The sequence below is a fragment of the Falco punctatus genome (assembly GCF_963210335.1).
Source record: "Falco punctatus genome assembly, chromosome: 13".
NCBI classification, from domain to species: Eukaryota; Metazoa; Chordata; class Aves; order Falconiformes; family Falconidae; genus Falco; species Falco punctatus.
Window position 1 is genome coordinate 18,930,646 of NC_137593.1, and position 23,355 is coordinate 18,954,000.

General features: G+C 35.8%; 1 protein-coding gene across 7 annotated transcripts in view; it reads right to left on the reverse strand.

Annotated features, from left to right (window-relative positions):
• Positions 1-4,220: 4,220 nt before the first annotated feature.
• RHBDD1 (rhomboid domain containing 1) overlaps positions 4,221-23,355 on the reverse strand; it is a 44,067-nt gene continuing 24,932 nt past the window's right edge. For 4 of the 7 annotated variants that reach the window (XM_080409956.1, XM_080409959.1, XM_080409958.1 and 1 more), the window contains exons 5-7: positions 22,889-22,939; positions 18,184-18,297; positions 4,221-4,603 (exon numbers count right to left, since the gene is read on the reverse strand). In XM_080409956.1, the coding sequence (XP_080266082.1) occupies positions 4,488-4,603; positions 18,184-18,297; positions 22,889-22,939 (281 nt within the window). In that variant the 3' untranslated portion in view covers positions 4,221-4,487. Of the gene's footprint in view, positions 4,604-8,698; positions 8,799-18,183; positions 18,298-21,532; positions 21,579-22,888; positions 22,940-23,355 lie in introns of those variants that run through there. The other 3 variants (XM_080409960.1, XR_013931749.1, XM_080409961.1) reach the window with 3 other exon arrangements.

A 23,355-nucleotide genomic window follows, 5' to 3' on the forward strand; every position in this document is an offset into this window, starting at 1 on the left:
TGAATGCTTGGGCATTCAGTCTTAAAAATCATTACAATTCACCGGACAGAAGTGAAAATTACCTGCAACCCCCATTCCCATCACACGGCAACAGAAGAGGCAGCTGTACCAAAACTGTTTCCCAAGCCGTTCATTCAGGTTGCACTCAGATTTGCTGCAAAATCTTCAGACAGCGTGTATCTGTTCAGTTCCACGCTCTGGGTACAAGCACCAGGTTTAAAGGTTCAACAGTTCTTTATTTTTATATTTAACAATATATACACTTAGCATATATGGGTATCGTATTTAAAGAGAGCAATGGGTAACAAAAGAAAGCTACTTTTGTCCTGCAGGCGTTTCCAGTTATTACAGAGGAGAAAAGGCAAATCATTTTGCCATCATTTGGTCAGGATAACTATCTTGAACTAACAATGCTCACGGATGCTTTGCTCTATCATCTGCAACTTAAGCTCCTTTATATATATATATATATATATATATATATATATATAAAAACTGAGACATCTGCCACAAAGACTGTCGATGAAAAGACCTCTATCAGGTATGCTCTCTTGCCTCTTTTCTCTTTTTTTAGGGTAAGAGCTATGAAAACTGGGATTTTCTTCAGCTCAGTTGAAACAGTCTCCTAGCAAGGTCTGTTTTAATAAAGAATTTCCCTCTCTACCCAGACACATTTTCATTCCATGAACATATATATATCACTGATTTAATGAATCTGTATTTTTTCCTTATCTGCATGTATGTGATATGAACAAATTATATCTGATGATAAGAGTTAAATTCTGCCTTTCACTTTCAAGTAAAACCAAGCCAAACCAACAAACAAAAAACAAAAAAACCCAAAGGCAGAACTTTTCTGAAGTGGCCAGTCCCTTCATCATCTCCTACTGCACCCTTTACACCAACTGAGGTGTTGAAATTATTTAAGGCGTATGTGATAATAAACAAGGTGGCATTAATCGAACTTTTTTTTTTAAAAACGGACCATGAAAATACTGATTTTCACCAAACAAGCAAGCAAGCATTGTTTGAAAGGTAGCCACGGAAAACAAAGCTTCAGGCAGAATGACTTCTCCACGGCAGGGTGGCCCAGCAGGACCGACCTGCTCTCCCCCTGGACACTCCTCCCCGGCACCAAGATGTCAGTTGAAGGGGGCCAGGACAAACTTGGATCTTGCTCACAGCCTGCACCGAGAGCACCATCTCCACCTACACTCATCAAGCCAATCCCTCCCGTTGTGGTGTAGAACACGCACGATACTGTTCTCTCAGCATTTTAAAGGGAATGCCCTTTAATTTCCCCCCTTACAAGAAGTAGATGTATATTTTTTCCCTCGCAGTACCACAAGAATAATTTGCCTTGCTTGAAGACAAGACAGAAGGGGAAAAAAATTGAAAGTTAAACACGCTCTTCTTTCACTACATCTTAATTCTGGACTGCAAGAACCCCCTATTTATTAACGGTAATATGTTAGGTCATTCAACCATTAAACTTCAAGAATGTGCCTCTCTACAGGTCTGCTGATTAGGATTAATTGGGTGGGTGGCATTTCTTACACAGTACCTGGTCAGAGTTCAGAGGAAGTACAAAAAATTCACAAGAAATCACAGCTCCTGCAACAAGGGAATCATACTTCAGATCCTAAAATATTTTATATAAAACTAGTTGTTTTTAAAGAATCCTTACTTTATGTAGAGTCAGGCACTAAACAGCGTCCGAGAATATGCAAGGTGGAACCTGTGTAGATTGCCCTTTATTTTTGTCCCTGAAGAGACAAAGTGCAACAGAGCATATGTTAGGAATTCACCTGCAACTTGCATCTAGCATCATCGGTGCTCTGAAACCTGAACTGACGGGGCTTTTTAATGGTAAAAATCCTGCTAAGGAATCAGAATAGTCTGGGTTGAAAGGGATCCTTAAAGGTCATCTAGTCCAACTCCCCTGCAATAAGCAGGAATCGTGCTGTTATTAAAGTTTCCAAATACTGTAAGTACCAGAACCTTCCAATAATTCAGTCCCAAAGCTTCCAATTAATTCAGAAGAAACAAAATCAGTCCCAACATAATCGATCTGCCCCCTCGGTATCGCAAGTCTTCCTTGCTAACAATCAAGTGGCAGCTCTGGAATATAAAACGTACACCTTTTTAATCCCTACAATGAAAACTCAACAGTTTTAAATGTAAAAAAATATTTATTTAGATACCGTATACAAAAGTCAAAAGAGCTGAGCAATTAGTACTGACAATTTCTTGTGAATATTTAATAACAAGTACTTCTAACCTCACTTTACAAAAACAAGTGCTTTTAAAACCGGCATCGGGTTTTTGATTTGACTTAAATATATTTTTTTCAACTTAGTGGCTAATCCAGTGGTTTTAAATAATTAAAATAACAGAGGCTAACAGACCCAACAGTAAGTTACACTGAAACTTTTGACCACAGCATTAAAAGATTAGTCTGAGAAACCTATGCCACTTCCTCATTTACATCTATTACCCACTGAAAAAATATGCGAACGGTATGCCATTTTTTGATACTTGGTGAGCATAGAAAAGTTAGCCTACTATAAAAGTATCTGCTGTTTTATTCTATGACTACTGCATATATAGAAAAACAACCAAGGCCAGCAAACCCCAGCATTCCTTACGTACTAAGTGTCTTAGAATCTGCCAGAAAGCCTCTGCATAACATTAAGTGTTCCTATGCTACCCAAACGAGATACCCCAAGTCACATGACGGTCCCATCTTTGGGCTGTCAGAACCTTGAGCCACAAAGTTTGTGTAACGATACTGTGTTGCTCCTGGGTGTAAAACCAGCAATAGGTGTAAGAAGGACGGTGAAAGCAAACATGTCACAGGACAGAAACAACAGCTTGTGCATTTTTCAGCAAACGAAAGCTTCTCCTACATACATTAGCTACAAACAGAAGGTGTAGCCTTTTATTTAAACAACGTAGTAAAAAAATATAGTTTCTGGATTTTTTTCCTGTATGAAAAATACAGCACAGGTTTTTTACATTCAAACTATAACTCCATAGAAAAGTAGACTCCATTAAGCACAGCTTGGTGATCACACGGACGAAACCATTAAATTGCTCTGCCTAATGCTCTACTAAATCGCTGCTGATGACAAGATTCCAACAGGTGTGTGCCAAAAGCCAATAATCAAATTATTCTTGTGCAATCACCCCTCTTCAGGACTGAAAATAGCTATGGAGGAGTGTTCCCAGTTTCAGAAGAATTTTTTCTATTATGAGGCTAAAATACCTGGGCAATGAGTAATTCTTCAGAGTGATGCTAGAACAAAACACCTTCAGGTTGATTGGTTAATGTTACTGAACAGACAGATGTGCCACAAAAGCAGGACAGCCGCTGCGTGACAAGCAGCGAGTGGAGGGTCTGGCCAAAGTGACAGCTGAGCTCTCTGGTCTCCAATCAACCACTCTGGAGTTGGGTAGAGAAATTCTTCCCAGAAAACAAAGAATTCAAGGTAGCCTATATTTAGGCAAGATCACAAGTCTGCAAACTCTTACTGCTGCTACTGGACATCAAACGAGATACATATAAAGTAACAGCAGCATTTCTAAAGCTGCATGAACAGCATATACACCATACCACCTCCAAGCCTTCTTAAAAAGGGAAAGAGATGCTTCAAAAAAGTATGTTATTAAATAAATATATTCTTTGTATGGCTTATCCAGCTCTCTTTCCATAAAACTCTCAAGAAATCATTTCATCTACGTAAAGGGATGCATTTTTCAATTTAAAACATAAATATTAAGAAAGGCTTTAGGAAATCATAAGTAGTTACAACCCAGTTTTATCATAGAAGCTCTGGATAAAATGGCGCATTTTGAGAAAGGCCACAACATTTAAGGCTGTATTAAATAACTCCTTAGGATAAGGATAGCTGCAACTATTTTTCCCACAAAGCTTGAAAGACTGCTGAAAAGCTTAAGCCTAGACTCACATGATCTAGCTGTTGTCATCAAAGCAATCTTTTCAAGCGACATTTCACACGCCAATCCCAAAAACAGTTGGTCATCATAGATAAACAGAGAAAGGTTTATAAGGAAAAATTGCATAGTTTAAAGTTATATAGAAAATGTAATAGTTTTTTGTCTGTGATGGATGAAAACCTATTGTGGGAGAATACCAGCAGTCAAAAAGCCAAAGAATTCCTGAAGTTACACAGAAGAAATTAAGAGAGAGAAAAAAAAAAAAAAAAAGAAGAAAAAAAAAAAAGAGACAAGTTTGGTAAAACTACCAGTTATCTTCTGTATTTAAGGAGACAGCCAAAGGCCACATTTTGATTCCTATCTCACACTTTTTATGCAAGTTCCAACTTCGAGCCTGAACTCACAAAATCCTCTGAAGTTTTGCAACTATAAAAAAAAAAAAGCAAGAAAGATTACAAGTAAATCTGCAAATATTTTGGTAACTCTGAATAGCACTGAACAAGTTACATCAACAACTGCCAGCTTCATCATCTCTCAAACCTACGAAGCCTTTGCCTTCTTATTTCCTCTTCTGAATGCTGCTCAGGTGGAAACCAAAACCCATAGGGTCGCCGCTCATTATTATACGTTGCTCCACCGAAATCTGCAAGACACAATGAAAAACAACTGTTATTTTGTTCTGTAATATGAGAAAAATGCACATGTATCTTGCAATCCAAAGCATCGCAACACAAAGGAAACTCAGTTGAACGTTTCCAGTGCTGATGGTTTCAGGGCAATCACAACTTCTGGCAACTGCTCTTCAAGACAATGGAACAAAAAGGAAAAAAAAACAAACCAAAACAAACAGAAAGACAGACCCCCAATCCCCTCCCCAAAAACAAAACACAAATTCCCAAACCACAACCAAAAGAACACCCAAACATCTAACAAGTTTTTTAAACTGAGAGTTCACATTTTTTCACGATCCCTAACTTTATACAGTGAGCTCCAGATTGTTCAACTATTTAAACGTCCTCAGTAATTACTTCTGGCAAAACGAGCCTTTGTCTTCGCTTTTAATATTAGAGTCCAACATGTGCTGACCCGTACCAGATGCACATACAACTCCCATCCTTAGCTGGCAGCAAGCATTTTCAGAAATAAACTACACACGGCAGCTCGGCCAGAGAGAACGGTAAGCACATTAATCTGTGCAGAAATAGCACACCAAGACCAAAGTTTCTCTGCCCTGGCACCCCTAGAGAAGACAGTAACAGGCTATTCCAGCAGCTCTTCAGAATGCACATCGAGCGACCAAGCAAAGAAACGATTAAAAGGTTGTGGTTACCCACCACCTCAGCTGAGAGGCTCTGGGAAACAAAAACATGAGACTGCCTTCTGAGCATGGTACAGTATTAAGTATTAAAGCAAATTAGCTTTAAAGATAACAACAGCCTTTGTAACATGCGGTATTTTTTAAACTTTCATCTCAGGATCTCATTTAAATTAGCAAAAGTGAACATGGAAAATGAAAAGTAAGCATTGCACTATTATGTTCATTTTCAAATACAGCTGTATCCTGTACCAGAAATTGTTTATAGCAAACATAAAGCTTGTTTACATGACGTGAAGTCAGGAAGTCCAACTTACAAAGAGGCTCTGTGAGTTGCTGATTCAATTACAAAAGCATTTCAGTTTGTAGAGTACTCAGCAATAAATGAAAACGTTAGAACACGTTCGTAATTTTTCTTGTGTTTGCCAAGAAGTAAAACTCCTGGAAAACACTTCCAGAGAAAACTACAGCTGCTCGAGCTCCTATAGGTAGCAATGGCAACATTCATGTTTATAAGATGAGATGCACTGTTTAGAAGGATTTTTTCCAATTCATATTAAAATACAAGAAATTAATGTATATTCTAATATTTTATCTTCAGCTTGTCCCCAAGTCTCAACTTGCCAGAAACAAATCCGATAAATATTTAAGCTGTCACTCTGTCTCTGAAAACACTATGCCATTGTTTGAAAAATATTGTTCAAAATATTATTGAAAGCTAAATGGTACTGGAAGTCACAGAGCCTGGCACAAGTCACATTAGCTGCAATGCTTCCCAATTTTATTTTATTTACCTTCATCTCCTTGTCTAAAAAAAAAAATAGTTAATACAAGCTGCAGGCATAGGCAGAATGATTTTCCTTAACAACAAAAAAATTAAGCTGAACTAAATGTTCATTTGGCACATTTATTTTCCCTCATTTTACTTTCTTACGCATGCAAGAAAGTTTGAAAAGGTAAAACCACCATATAGTAATTTTACTGTGTCCTATTGACCACGAGCTGAGAAAAAGCACAAACTTACGGTATATTTTAACCCCATGAACATACATTTAGAAATTAAAAAACCCAATAGTTTAAATTGGAAGACACAAAGCAAGGTAGAAGACAGACATCGGACCCTTTCATAGCAGGGCAGAAATATGTCTAGATAAAAAAGTTAAAGGGCCTGAGAAAGCTCAATAAAACTTCTGAAGTTGACATTTACAGATTATAGACACGTACTGGAATACAAGTGAATGTATCTTATGTATTGATCTTGCTCATCATCTATCAGTAAAGAAACTGTTAAATAACATTAATCATAACATTCTCAGCAATGTCACGGTAAGAAAATGTATGAAAAAAATCATTGTGATTCTCTAATTTTTTAAATGGTACATAATACCTGGGGTGAGTAAATGGGAAAGAAAGTCAGCAAGTTAAGGGCTTTTGTCATTGTTATTTATATATTAATAATGACACCAATTACAATGCCTAGTATTTTCTTTACATTGACTTTCAATGGATAGAATTTAAATATAAATGTTTACAATAGCCGGAGGATACAATTTTTGATGAAGAGTAATATAGTCAAGATCTTGATCACTAACATGACTGCACCATACAGGGTCAAAACTGCATTGTAGTGCTGAGGTTTGATTGGGTTTTTTTAAATCTTCATAATTAAAAAAGTTTTTTGAACATGCAAACATTTTCTGTAGTGACATTGTCAATTAAATATCCAGGTTTCTCCATTTATTTTTACATAGCATTCTTGGTTGGCATCTGATTTCTTAACTAAAAATTATTTATACAATTAAGACAAGTATTTGCAGAGTTCCCATAAAATATGCGCAATACTTTGAATATAAAGGTGCTTTAATTATCACTAGGAATAGAATGAAATGTTGTTTAAAAAAAAAAAAGATACAAAATACTCTATTTTGACCTAAAAATAAAAGGCTGACAATGCCTTTTGAAAAGCTTTATGTTCAAGAAAAGGTATTATATTACATCAAACAATATGGTGAGGAGTGAAGCTGTCTGAATGGGAAGGTTTAAATATGTGCATTTTTATATGTATGTATATATTTAAATTATACCCAAAATAGTTCCCCAACACCTTTATTTTTAATTACAATACAAATATTAATGAAATAACACCTTTATTTAATCAAAATAATTATAAGCCGCAGTATTCAGAAATGGTAATTAGGCCACTGCTACTACTGAAACAACACCTGGACTTCTGTGCAAGAAACAAACACAATCTTGTTAACACATCAGCAAAAATCTTCAAGAAAACACAGATTTTAAGATTGCAATAACTGCAATAACACTAGATGATAGACAAACCCGAAGGCTATAGTACAAAAAAGTTAGAACACCACACTAACTCTTACATAGCATATTTTAAAATTTGTATTATTGTGAACTAGAACCGTGTTCTGTGAATATGGAAGACTCCAACTTTCCATACCTTTCCCGTGACTCTGCATGAGGTTTTTTTCTGTTACTAAAGCTTACAACTACAGGATTTTGGACGAGAACAAGAAAAACACTGTAATTGCAACTGGTTTAACTAGACCTGTATTAGTGTAATACAAGATCAAGCTTTAATAACCTTAAACATTTTTATCCACAGGTTAAATAAATATGCTTATCATGCCTAAAATACTTACCGTAGTTAGGCATTAGAGAACATTACTCTGAACCTCCAGCCCCCCAAAGGTCTAACGTATAATGCATTAAGCACTAGTTCACAGGTTACTCAGGATGTCACAATCAGACATTTGATGAAATCACAGACACGTAGTCTGAAATGAAGGTGACAACACGGATTGTTTCCGTTTTTAAACATTTTTTCCCCTCCCATTATGAACAGGCAAGCATCTCTCAGTTGTGAAAGCAGAGACTGTTCTGCACTCAGAAGAGCAGGGTCACGCACAACTCATCAGCTTGGCCTGCCGGGGCTGACACTGCGCGTGCTGGCCCATCCTTGCTTCCTGGCCTTCCTTCAGCACCTGACCTACATCAAGATTTACACGAGGAACTGCTTGTGTAGTAACCATAACAACAATTTTGTAAAGACGACTGTAAAACTGTTCATGCTGATCCATGAGACCATTTTTACTAGCTAAGAAAACCCCACTCGGATTTGCAGATTGTTACTTAAATTTGCACAGTTTTTCTTGGATTTACACAATACAGAAAAATAAAAACTATTGAGCAGCAGTCTTCTCAAGTAAAAAAAACACCAGTACTAACCAGGGGAATACCTCAAGAAACTAGGGAGTTTGTCATACTCTCTTGGTTTCAGTCAAGTTTCATTTTTTGGAATCAAATGACTGGCATGTTCAACAGTCATTTAAAAAAATAAAACTGCCCAATCTGAGAATGCAGGAAAAAAAATATATCTGTATATGTGATTATTAGCCATACCTTATGGGATATTGGAGACTTTGCACTGAAAATTCGGCACCCAATATTGGTGGTTCTGGTTCTTAAGAAAATCTTCCAGTTTGTATCTTAGGTTTATTACCTGTTTTAATTTTAAAATTCAAGATAGCAAACAAACAACTATATCAAATTCTGAAATTCTGATACAGCAGACACTCATTGCCTATAAAGATCTCACTGAATGATATTTCTGATTTAGAACAAAAAACTATATTCTAAATTCTACATCAACAGAGACTGTGCATAACAAAGTCAACCAACAATAAATGCAAGGAGCTCAGACCATCTTACCAGGTTCAAGTCTTGCAAATGAAAGACTTCACTATACACGTCAGTTCTGTTTCATGTGATTCTGAGCACTACTAATTCACAACAGGTGATAATGCCCCAAACGTACATTTCACAGAAGCACCAGAGCAAGATCTGGCTGCAGCACAGCCAGCCTTGCTCCACAGCAAAGCAAAACTTACTCAGCTGGCTGGCCAGGCACTTAGTCTTCACCTACATACCGCCCTCTAATCATCAAGATCAGATGTAAGGATGATTTGAAACATGCCATCCTGTCAGTATAACAATAATACCTGTAGAATGTGTGTGAAATATACGTTTTTTGCTCCTCTGCATGAAATTTGGCATAAGCAAAAAAAGCAGCCAGTCATCTTACAGGGTGAGCCAAACAGACAAAACCTCCATGTGAGGTTTCAGTTCTGCTTGTGGAAGTGTTACATCAAACACACGCATTTGATTTTTTCCTCCTCTCTGGAGTAATGGACTTAGTTTTAGGTTAGATAATAGGATTTGCAAGAGAGTTTCTGTAAGCTTCAGGAATAATTTATCAAGCTATCAATCTGTGAAAGTCTGACTGGTAGAAACCTGCAGTTAGGTCCTTCGCAAATACTGATGCTGCCAGGTAAAAAGCAGCGAGTTCAGCAAGTAGCAATGGTATTACAAAGCAGCGTGTCTGTATTTCTTTTTCATGCTAGCTTTAGTTGTATTAAAGAAGAATCTAGAATGCTGCAGTTGAATAGCTTACAATTTTCAGTATCACTGTCTGCCCTGGCACTACTGAACATGATGGTACCCATACAAAAACCAAACTGTACAAGCACATACCCATACAGAGAATAAACACTTCCCATTAAAAAAAAAATATCTTACTTTTGTAGCTTTGTTTTATAAGATAATCACAGACAAGTTACAATCTCTTTTCAACACAGTGAGCACCACGCAGAGAGCCCTGATCTGGATGAAAAGCCTGGTCTGTGTCAAGAGGAAAGCCCTTAACAGGTGCCTCAGATACAAGCGTTTCATGTCCACAAAGATAATCCTGGCTTTGATTTTCCTAGTCTTTGAAAGGTGTGAAAGACAAAGTCTACCCTTAGCAGAGACAAGGTTCAGGTATGTAGCTTGTAGCAAACTCACTGCAGGATTTCCTGCTCTTTTTCTTGAAGCAATGTTTTCTGCAGCCAACAAAATGCTCAAAGACCATTAGCTTGGGTCCTCACAAGTGCAGAGCTGTTAGGATCATCTCATGCAGACATCCCCATTTTATACAGCTTAATTGCTTCGCTGCATCTTCTGTATTCTATCATGTCATTGGATTACACAAAAGATTGCCAGCATCTGTACCTGCCACTGTCAAAGCAGTGAGAGAAATGCTGTATTCACTGGCCTAAAAGCTCACAGATCTGGCAAGCTCTTCCAGTCCTTTTCCTAGGAACTGTTTTGAGTCTAAAGATAGCTTACGTAGTCACCAAAGCTAGGATGTTTGTTCAGTCTCTTCCAACCTTCCTTCTAGGAAATACAGACAATACAGAGTATCTGTCTTTCTACCTTAAGTAACCTTTCTGTGGCTCCCAATCTCCTCCTCCTGAAAGGAGAGAAGGAAATACCAAAAAACATGTGGGAAGATGGCCATGTATGGAACCGTCCAGTACAGGCCTCCTCAAGAGAAGTGCTGTTGTCCTTTGGGGGTCCCAGAACTACATCCTTCAAGAAACAGATTGAGATTGTTAAAACAGGGGCAAAAGATTTATGGTTTATTTTTCAATACTAGTAAGCAACAGTGGTTTGAAAATATTTGATCAAGTATCATAACAGCTTGGAACACTTGCTTGGCTTTCATTTATGCCAGTTTTATACAATGTATTTATTCCATAAATAGTACAGCTCTGCTATGTTATAATGCCAGGATTTAATTAAAATTCATAAAGTGCTCTTCGGCATGCTACTGATTATATACAATGTACTACGTTGATGTATCTGTGGTACAGACCTGACTCACCTTGCTTTTTAATACAAAATACCAATGTTTAAAGTGTTCTATTTGAGAAAATGGGAGTTCTCTCAAGTTCATAAACATTTAAACATACAATTTTTATGCATAATCAACCAGATGTTTTTAACGCATATGGAATTGGAAGCAGTAAACTGGAGACCAGGGACAAGCTAGAGTCAAATGCCCAGTGTTGCTATAGTTCTTTCCTATCTTCCAGCCAATAAGTAATCGAGTCAAAGTTAGTTTAACCAGCTACCTTCCTATTTATTGAGTTGTACAGAGAATCCTAAGGAAAGGCAGTGCATATGCAACACCATTTTTCCTCCTCTCATACTTTAGAAGGACAAGGAGGTTTCCAGAAAGAGCTGAGGCAAACAGAGCAGAGCAGTTACGTCACCGTTTGACATTGCACTAGAAGCCAGACAGGAACTACAACTGAAAAAAACCACCAAACCCAACCCTACAAAACAGCAAATCTGCTTTTATTCTCACATCTTCTTGCCTCTGTGAAACGCAGACATGCTATACAATCTGACAGATTTGGCTTTTAGCACTTATCTCTGCCCAATTTTTTTTCTACTCAGCTCCAAGGAGACCACATTTAATAGCCTGTGTTACCGTTTCTAGCTGCCCTTCAAGTTTCCATCAGTGTATGAAAATGTTGTCATGCTACAAAGCAAACTATTCTTCCTGGTGCTGCTGCCAATATTCCTCATCTACAGACGGAAACATACACTGGTGAACAGGAGAAACAAGGTTTAACTACTGATTCTGTGCTGTGCATTGCAATGGCTGACAAATGAGAAATCAAATTAGCAGGAGATTAGTTGTGGCTAATGAAGTCAGAAGGGAAGTAATACACAATGAATCCAGATACAACTGGATTATTAAAAGAGCAAGCGAGGTCAATCTTGAACACAGGGTGTCTCATTCATTTGTATAACCAATTTTTATATAAATGTACTCTGGATCAAAAAACGGTTTCTGTTAATGATACTTTAACAGAACACATCTCAGCTCTTCCAATATTCTCTTCTGTATGTAGAAGTGTTTCAAGAGGCTGGAGGAAAAGGCTGCACATAGAACTCCTGAATAATGAGCATAAATGTAAGGTTTTTTTTAAAAAAAAAAAAGGCAAAAATGCAAACTACTAAGGAAGTTTGAACATTTTCTGGTGTTGATTCATCCATCAAAAACATTCTTTTAGTGTATTTTCCTCCAGGCATCTAAGGAATGCTTTCCACACACTACTTCTCAAAGGAAACAATGCCTCTCCTCGAAGAATGCCAAGCTGTCTATATAGATTAATGTATAACAATAATAATGAAATCCTAAAGACAGGAGAAATGAGGAAAAATGTAGCACTGGGGACAAGCTAAAGAGACAGTGAAAACAAAGGTGAAACTAATTTCCCTGGTTATGCTAATTGTATTGAAGTCTTTCACAATTTAAAACCTTGAACACACTAGCAACACTGAACAAACCTGTATCAAGTACTCATGTGTCTTCCCGAACCAAGCACAATTGTTCATAAATTGTTTATTACCTGTGCTTTAGTATCTGAACCAAGTATAGCATTGCTTTTAAAAAAGAGAAAAACATAAACCCCCCCCCCAAAAAAAAAAAAATCACCAAAATACTCAAAAGGCATGAGTGCATTCTTTTTTTTTTAAGCGCAGGGAGTAAAGGAGACCAATCTAAACCCAGTATTTCAACGATACTTATGCGCTATTTAAAGATAGATAGCAGTATCTTGAAAGGTCAAGTGCATACAAAGCTTAAAACAACTATTACATGTACTGTAGCATTTCAGAAGGAATTTGCTAGACCACATTTTTGATTAAAGATTGCTAATCTAGACAAAAAAAAAAAAAATATATAGTTTGTTGACATACAAGTACAAGACCTGGATTTGAAGGAGCTGCCAGTTCTACTCGTCCACCCCATCTGATCCCAACTGCACTGCTACTGCAGCACAAATAGTTGGACTATGAAGAACGATGCTTCTGAGCTCTCAATGTTTGGTCCAACAATCTTCATCCACTCCAGTATTTTTAGGCAAAGTTAAACAAACACCAATTTAGACAACAAAGGGCAGTAACTGCTTCAGCTGCCTGAAGCTAACCTGTTTGCCCATGTAAGTGGGGGTTCTCCAACAGAATGATGTCACTGCTTTACAGATCTATTCTTTACACCAGGGTATTTCATAGGTGCTCATTAGTTGTGGTTCCGTTTTAAATTATGAGCCTGTGGTAAAAGGCTTAGTGGTGCTTTGTCTTACCTATCTGGTGAACTTTACTGCCATTATCAAGAGAATTAGGACATTTTTGGTTTTAATCTTCAGTAACCCTCTTTTATCCTACATCAACCACAATTTTTACAGATATGGAGTTAATTGCTATACATTCATTTAATATTTCTAATAGAATTCTGGCTATGCTTCTTGTTGCAAGCAGTCTGCTACTTACACTGAGCATACAACAAAGCTTTCTGTGTGGAAATGATAAACATTTACTGATTTAATTTCCTGGAAATTTGCCTGAAGAAATTGCTAGTCATCAGGATCATAGAGTACAGTTGCAGTTTTAGAAAGATATTCAGAACAAAAGCTCTACTCAATGAGGAAAGTGGTTTTCCAAGAAAATGTGTGTTGTGTACCTAAGACCATATATACTCTGAATTAAAAAAAAAAAAAAGTTGGACTTTTAAGAATGAGGTGTAAATCCTAGCATATGACTTCATGAAATTATTTTAATCTGATATCATGCACTGCACGTTTGAACATGTAATCTCTTTTAAGAGAATTCTATAGAAAACTATCATAGTCAAATGCAACGACTGGCATTCCTACGATTGCAGAAGGGAAAGATAACACTGACTGGGAAAAAAATTAATTATGATTAGCCCATACCTGAGCATCTAAAAACTTCTGAGTGGATGGTGGTGGTTTGTTTTTTTTTTTTAATTTATATTTTCTTTTAAATTAGAGCTAAAGAAATGCATATAGAGACAGTTTCATTATAAGAGAAATATCTATATACTTATCCTTATAGGTATTCTTCTTTATCATAAAGACTATCATCTACATGTTTAAAAAACTTAAGTCTTGAAAAAAAATGAAAATTCCTTTGTGCAGAGACACAAGCTTGCAAAAGATTCTTAACATTAATGAGATTGAAAGACAGACAGTTGGAAATTCAACTCAAAAAATCCCAACACCCACACAAAAACCCACATCCACAGCCCACACAAATCAAGATATTTCTTCTCAGCATAATAGCAAGTGAACATCAGATAAGAAATATGATATACTGGGGCTACATTAAGGATGGCTAATACTAGTATTAAACAAAAATGTAGCCATATATTTCAACTTCACAGTAAACTCACATAGTTTAAGTATCAAAAGCTGTGATTTTTTAAATCCAAACTTATTTTGCTGACTTAACTAAAGAAAGAGTTAGTGTAATTTGTAACCAATAAGAACTACGAGAATAAGAATGAAAACTAGAAAAACACCAACAACCAACTTTGGAGAAAAAAAATTAACACTGTTTAAACTGATTCTTGTGAGACAACAACTGTCTAAGCCTGGGAATGGAAATTATAAGTAACAGTTCCTTTTAGTAAATGGACCTAAATCATTATGATAATTTGACAGTCTTAAAAGTTATGCCTACATAAATCTCAAACAAGCTTAGAAGTTTGTGTTGCATGAGATACTAATTATCTTTATCTAAGAAATTAATTAAGAAGTTTTCAGAATATAGCATAACAACAGAATTGCAGTCCAGGAATGCCCGAATGTGGAATAAGCAGAAATGCAGTACCTTTATGGTGGGTTTGGATAACCCATGTATGGGATTATAGAAGAGCAACTACTGAAATTTGATGCACGTCTTAATACAAATTATTTTTCAGTTGTGGACAACAACTGATACCAGAAAATTCTGTACTATGCCACTGATACTTTTAATAGCTTAGCAGGATACTAACACGGTAATTTGTAAGAATGGATCAACATTCCAAATCTGTAATAATACATTTTGTGGCCTAAAAACCCTAATAAATTTACTTCTCTAACTAAGGGGAAAGAAAAAAAAAAAAAATCAATCAAAATTACTGCAATAGTTTTTTGTCCAAGCTACAGAGCAAATGTGTTATTTTAAATGCCATTGTTGGGGGTGTGGGGTGGAGTTTAATAAGAAAAGAGAGCCCTAAATTTTTATTGTGGTATCTGTTTCTACATCCACTTACCCACCTACTTCAAATTATTTTATGTAATTTCTAGTCACATTAAGTACCTGTTTCATGATCCATGTAATTGCAAACAAGCATGAATGTCATGCTTTAGGGAAAAATTTATCACATTCAAAGGACAGTGCTCAGTCAAGCAAATTATTTTTCAAACTGACAGGGAAGAATATCCTAATTCCTCATTAGCACAATCAATTTAACCTCATCCTTTGTGTCACTAAAACAGGTATGATCAATTACATGCTTTATATTACTGAATAAGGCATCTGCCTATAGGCAAGTTGAACCTTTCTGCAGCTTAAGGAAATATTTTAAGAGTTCAGCTCTAAAGCTGTGCTTGTCCAAACTAAAGTGCTCCAGCAGGTAGGAGAAAGAGGTTTCCCTCCCATGAAACCAATGAAAATATCTATATATATTCAACCACACCAAACTATACTGGAATCAATATACAATGCTCTATTTTTCTGCTTCACTTATCTGTAAGACTTAGAAACTGTAACGAGCACTGAAAACAGACACTACCATAGTGTTAAGATTGAAGTTTAAAATGTGACTTGGTTATACAGTTACCTATCAGTGAGGGGTATTTAGAGATGTTATTTAAATTCTATTTCATGTTTCATCAAAAGGCATTCTCGAAATAAGAATATATTCCCTTTTATAGCTGGAAATTTATCTTTGTCCAAAAACAACAAGCAGACAAAAAAATACTTACTTACATAGGTAATGTGATACATCGGTGATATAGATTATTCAAGGCTACAAATGAAAGCTGCAGGTGTTCCACAAAGCCTTTAAAGTGTATACTATCTTCATTATTTATATCATAATTTTGTCATTGTTATTTGCATTGTTTCCCTCATTGTTTCAAAAAAACCCTCACAAACGTGGCAGATATTTCAAAACACACTATTAAAACTTTAAAGGTTTTCTTTCTTAAACTCAGTATTCAAAACATTGTAAAATGTCATGTAAAAGCAACAGTAAAACAAAAAATACCCCTTACAATAAAGCTCATTTTAGACCCATTCCTTCCCAAAGTTACCTAGGACAACATACTGATATGACTTTGTTATTTTTTAAAAATTCCTAAGACAGCAGGAAGAGTAAGTAATTCACTATTTTTTCCTGAACAACCCAGATGGACTAAGTGGTATTGTATTGATCTATTTGAAAGCCAAGATTCTCACTATCTTCTAAGGTTTTCAGTACAGTTTGATTAAAATGGGACTGCTCAGATTGCAATAATTTCTAGAACACACACACTACAGTAATTATCTTGCTGTAGAAAATATTTGGGTTTTTTGAAGTTTCTAGCTTCACAATGTTGAGGAACAGTTAGACATAACTACGCTTACAGAACAAAGGTGAACACAAAAATGAAGATAACTGGGGGGGCTGGGGGTCACTTAAAAACCGATTTCCAAAAAAAATCTGCACTTCTGCCTCCAGATGACTCACAATAGATGCGAACTTTAAGCAAAAAGCTGTATTTACTGTAAAAAAGTATGTTAATGGATTCCTCAAACTGGAAAAGCCTTTTCCTATCACAGTCTTGCCTTATCTCCTGCCTTTTAAAAACCATCTTCCAGATATACAACGTGTTCTTTGTAATAAAAAAATAGAATCACAGATGGTGTGAAAGTAAAAGCGATGATGATTTGTCAAGATATTAATCTTCTTATTTTGCATGGTATTTTGCTGACAGCCATAACACAGAGATGTAAATTAATTTTCTGAGTGGAGATTTATGAAGGGTGCTCTGCGTTTTAAGGGTTGCAGTTACAAGTAGAGGCTTCTGTATCTTTTTCCTAATGAATGCTTCCTTGCACCCAGGAAGCTAGAACACCAAGATTAGGAAGAAGGAAGATCATGTTGATGAGATAGTCAGGTTATGAATTTTCTTAAGATTAATATTACAGCTCCACCAAACTTCAAAGAAATCTTTCACATTTCCTAAGTTAAGGAGTACTTAAAGCCTTTGTCTGAATTCCCCAAAGAATCCATACCAACATGCAACAGATTAAAGAGGAAGCAATGTTTGATATGAAAACTATCCCAATATCAGACCACATATACCATGTTCATTTCTGTCCTTTATCACTTCAACACAAAAGTTTTGTGTAGTTGTGTGATGTAAGTTTTAAGTTTTAAACATGATGCTCTAAAAATGTGCTGTCAGTCCTATTCAATTGATTTTCCTTCAAGTTTTCAGAAGCTGAGAAAGAGATTCTATAAAGCATTCTTACCCTCTTGATTTCACCTGCATTATAAAAAGATAAAATACATCCTAATGAATGCATTTTATACCGACTAATGTATTTCAGTTAAAAACAAACACCATTTTTATGTCTATGTATTTCCAAGGTTTTTTTTGGTTTTTTTTTTTTTTTTTTTTTTTTTTTTTTTTTTTTTTTTTTTTTTTTAGGCCTTTCAGCTAGCTGGAATACAACATTCCCTAAAGGTAGAAGAGGATAGTGTGAAGAGAAAGAAATCACTACATTGCTTATCAATTAAATCTGTGTAAAACCTCAAAATATACACACAGAGAAAGTTAAAAACACTGGCAACATCAAGTCTATTATACCTCTTCATACGACTTTTTTAGAGCATTGTAAAACTTTTTTGGCATGCCAGCTTAGTTTACTTAAGGATTTTTTTAGTTATAAAAGCATTTCTTTTACTATAGTGGTAGCAAGGTAATCAAACAGTACGCAATTATGAATAAATGCAATTATACTAAGGGAATGATACCACACCCTCACACTGCATTCTCTGAAAATTCTACCAGGAAACTTTCATCTTTTTCCAAAGACATGTCAAAAATACTGAAAACTAATAATAAGTAATACATGTCCCCCCCCAACCCCCGCCCAACTCTCTTCTCAGTATGAATTATAACTTGGAATGTAAAATGCAATAAAATTCCTACCTCTTTCATTAAGGCTGTTTAGCACTGCCCTTTCAAGCTGTTCTTCTTCAGTAAGCCCACCTGTATAATAGCTCCTTGGCATTCGATATTGATAACCTGGATAGCCGTAATACTCTGTAAAATGAATACAAAATAAAGAAAATAATTTGCTGCTACTAAGTAGAAGAGTGTGAAATCAGGTATTGTCTTTATGCTTTCTTCCACACATTATTTTAATCTGGGAAAGGAACATGTTGTTAGGATTCAATTACTTATACAACATATGCCATCAATTTCTATTTACAAAGCCAGATTATGGTAACAGGAGAAAGAAAACCAAGACAAAAACCAGAACAAACATCTCAGGTTTTTATAATTGTTTTAAGTACCGTAAAATTGCCATTACTAAGAAGTTTCACACAGAAATTGAAAGACACTTTTCATCAGATCCTTTTAACACTTAATTGTCACTATTTGGACACCTTATTAACGTCACTAGAACAACAATGACACTCAGGTCTGTTTCAGGCTTTTTCCCACCTGTCTGTCTCTCCCTCCTCCCCGTGATGACATGCCAACGTCATCATAAATTCAAGTAATGTTTGGACCTATAAAACACATAGGAACAGATTCCTGCAAATTTTTGCAGTAATATATACAGCTAACATCATGCTATTGCACAGCTACAACTGCCCTGAAAAAACCACCACACCATAGGTCTCATCTAATGCCACAATCACTGGATGTTGCTTGCACTACTGACAACTACGAATTTCTGACCATTTGCAAATTTGTCAAAATCAAGCGCAAAACATCATCCACCCAAAGACATGGGATTTAAAAGAAAAAAAAAATTACTTGGCTAGATAATTCAGCAAGAGCCTCTTCCTTTTAACACAATCTGATGTTGCCTTAGTACAGAAAATCCGAACTGAGAAAAACTAAGGCGAAAAGTCCCATTTTTTTATTCCAATCTTACATCTTCAAAATACAAAGCTTTGGGTGATATTGTAATTGCTTTTCCAGACAGCTGGCCAGGCAGTTTTGAAAAACCGAAGGACAGAAGTGTTAGCAGTTTCAGTTTCTTCCAACTGACAGAAAAAGTACAAAAGTTTTTCAAAATCAAGTAATGAGAAATACTTTTGCATGAAACAAACACAGCATGTCATTCCTTTTATCTTCAGATTATTAGCAATGATAGTCTTGTGTTATCTCATTAGTCATATGGATTCCACATGTAACCTTCTTGTGGAGTTTCTGTGATTAGTAACTAGCACAGACTATGAAGTGAGGACACATATATAATTTCTTTCAAAAAATGATTGGGTTAAAGAAGGAAATCCCAAGCCTTACAACCTTAAGACAAATAAAAATAGCAATACCCTATCTTAAAGTTATACAGAAAAAGCAGGAAAAATCAAACAGACTACACACTATTCTGTACAGGAGTATATATATTCCTCTGTGTGTTTATATTTATATTATATATATATATATATATATTTATATATTATGCAAATATACCTACATGTATTCTATATACACATGTATGTGCACACAGATGTATGCATACATATACACATGTAGAGGAAAAAAACCTAATTCCAGCCATCTGCAGATTTTTCCTTTTTGGAACATACAACTGACATCAGAAATACTTTCATACGCCTGCAGTGAAGACTTTGCATTATCCTCTAGTAACCTAAAATTCTGCCATTTCTCAAATGATCACTGATTCCTCTGGTTAGAAAGAATTTTTGTTTGTTTGTTTTTTAATCTGTATGAATTACAGTCATATTTTTAACTAACTTTAAAAGCCTTTAAGTCATACTGGATACATTTAAAAGGCATAATTCTGCAAAAAAATAAAACTGACAGCACAATATCATTTAGCTGTTACATACACTTTGGATGCAATCTTCATGTATCCCCCTCATTCCCCTCTGCATTATGTTAATCTGAATTAACATTTTCTCAGCTACAAATTATTTTCTGGAGGCTTCAAAACTTTATGCATGAAGACTATAAAAATTCTGGTACTAAAAGCATGAAATGATCTGATGAAAGAAGAAGGATATCATATTTTAAGTTTGCACTATTACTGTAAATGTTTGTATGTTTGATGTTTACCACTGCCATCAAGTTGTAAGTGTTCACAGAGCCATCATCTTTTATTTTACAACAAGAAAAAGTTCAGTAGAATCCACATGTTCAAGGTGTTCCTATTAATCAAAATAAATGTCCTAAGACTTTATTAATGAACTGCATTTAGCAAAAATTCAGTTAATACTAAATGCATGAAAATTACACTTTAAATATTTTTTCTTCTAAAGCTGTTACCCTGTACTGTTTCATAAAATCTGTTCCGATCATAATTTCATCTATTTTTCTATTTAAATTGGTATTTAAAGGCATATAGTAATAAATCAGCAATACAAGAAAATGAAAAATTAATCAAGATATGCATCATTAGCCTATGACATTGGAGAGAGTTTTCTTAATTCACAGATGGCCAAATTTATTACATATATCATACACCAAGCAAAAGGTTAAATCTTCCATAAAGACTTCTGCAAATAGGATGAAAGACAATTACAAAGTATATACACAGGGAATAAGCATAAGAAACACTTTTTTTAAATTGCAGTTGTTAAGTCATTTTAGAGAAATGAATTCACTAAAAAAAATGATTTAAAAAGTAGTTACATTCAGACCCGAGCTTGGGAGAGAGAATAATTCATATTAACCCTCTCCTTTATCTCCCTTTTGTCCACAACAACTCAAAGCAACAGCATGGTTACTCTGGGGACTACCCAAGACCTGCAAAAAAACCCCCAGACTTCCTTGCTACCACCCTGCTACAGTATCTTTTCCTCAGGTGCTATGTAGTCTCTCACCATGCTAGATATTTCACATGAAATATCTTCATTTTTCCCTGCTTAGGAAGAGCTGGAAAAAATAAAGGGCTATTCAGATTCTGTTCCTATTCCACAAGGGTGGTCTTTTACACCCACCCAAGCCCCAAGGAGCTGGTGTATGTACAGTGGCTGCAATAGATTACGGAGTTTAAATGTAAAGTACAAATTCTTATCTTTATTGGCCATTAAAGTACCTTTCCCAATACAAATATGCGGAGTTTCCATCCACCCTGCTCTACTGGAATACTGAAGGAAAATTTAGTGTCTATGAACATGGAACACAGAGCAATGTAAGCAGCTCATCTGGGCCCTGCTAGACAGAGCAGTACTTACAGCTCGGTGAACACCTTTAACTGGGCTGAGACATGTGGGATTTATTTAATGTAATAATAAAATTGGAGGTAGATCATGGAGATCTACAATCCAACACGGACAATAAAAGCAGCACTAACCTTGGCTCACTGCGGCTCAGAGTAAGCACGTCTCCCTTATAAAAAGCTATAAAAAATAAAAAAACCCTGCATGACTAAACATCAGAGAACAGTGAGAATGATCAAACATATGAAGTAGTTTTCACATAAGCAACCATATTGACTACAGCTTTTCAACCAGATAGAAAAGATGACTATGGTGAGTATAGAATGGAAGTATATAAAATCATACAGACTATACATAAAGAATGAAGATTTAGTTTCTCTTCCCAGAGAAGAATTAACGTGTACCAAATGAAATCAGCAACTAGTGGGTTCAAAACAAAAATGACAGATCCTACACCAGGAAGTAAACTGTGTAATTCTTCTTCTGTGATGTTGTAGGTGTTAAAAAGAGTTCCCATCAACTCAAACAGCTTTTGACAAATTCATGGAAGAAGATTCTACCACAGGCTATTAAAGACAAAATTTCCCCATAAAGCTTTCTGCCGAGAATGTCTTTAAGCCACAAGCCACTGCACACTGGTAGGTATTTGAGGGAGTTATGACTATAAATTTATCCCATTCTTACAGCAGATGCCTAGGAATGAGTATAAATCACTGCAGGAGATAAGATACACCAGGCTATACATCCCTTAGCTTTGATCCAACACACAGCCCTTCTCACAGCTGGCTCCTCTTCTGTCCCTCCCAGACAAGGCCTCCACCTGTTATTTCTATACACTCCACATCTAATGATTCAGTGCTGCATTCAAAGTGTGCCAGTATTCCAACTATCCATCTATATACTGTGAAGATAGCCTGTATTTATTCTAGTGAGGAGTGGGCTTTTTGCATTTAAATTACTTGATTTATAAAAAGTGTTCAGAGGAAGAAGTTCCTTATCAGAGGGAGAAAAAACCCATCCCAGAATGGAAAAAAACCATCCTAGAATGGAACAGATATATTTGCCAGATCAGGGCAGATTTACCAAGGTGCACAGACCTGCTTTCAGTAGACACAATTTTTCCCCTGCTACAAGTTATGCAAAAGGGATGATATTTCCCCAGGGTAGCATTTTATAAAGTCACAACCTTAATTTGAGGTTGAAAGCCTCTTGCACAACATACATCCACACACTTCCCTTAAAAGGGGAGACATGCCCAGAGAAGTAGTGCCAGTTTAGCAAGTATGTATATGTGCAGAATATTTTGATTATTATACATGTTTCCATTTAACTAGCTCCTCTATAGGTTTTCTATCATTAGCAAAAATAATTTTTAAAGTTTAATTGAGTAAAGTTTTTTTTTTTCCTCAAGTGCCATGTATTCCCTCATCATGCCAGGTATTTTACATGAAATCTCTTCCTTTTTTAGGTAAGTGGGTGACAGTACTTACCTGAATAATAGTCCCTTGGCCTGGCAGGGTCAGTAAATGAAAAAATGCCACCTAAATATAAAAAACACATGTGCTATTAGAATAAAATAATCACACTGTCTTTCTTTATAAAATACAAATATCAAAGTAATCTTTCTTTCAGAGTCTGTTTCATGACACAAATATAAACCACAGGTATCTATGAATTTTTTCGACATCAGTGAGACAATATAGTATTGGTAAGCTTGTAAACTGTTTCAGATTTTATAGTATCATCCCATGTTGAAGCAACATATCCATGTAGACTAGAAAAATGCAAACCTACCTAACAAATGCTCTTCAGAACATAAAATGAATAATTTCTGCACTGAGACTATACAATTGCTAAAATAGGGTTAATGCACAGAAAATTCAGGACAGGAGTAACACTGCACTGTTTCTGCTCTTCTACACAGGAGAAAAAGATGGACCTGTGTGCTGGAACATTC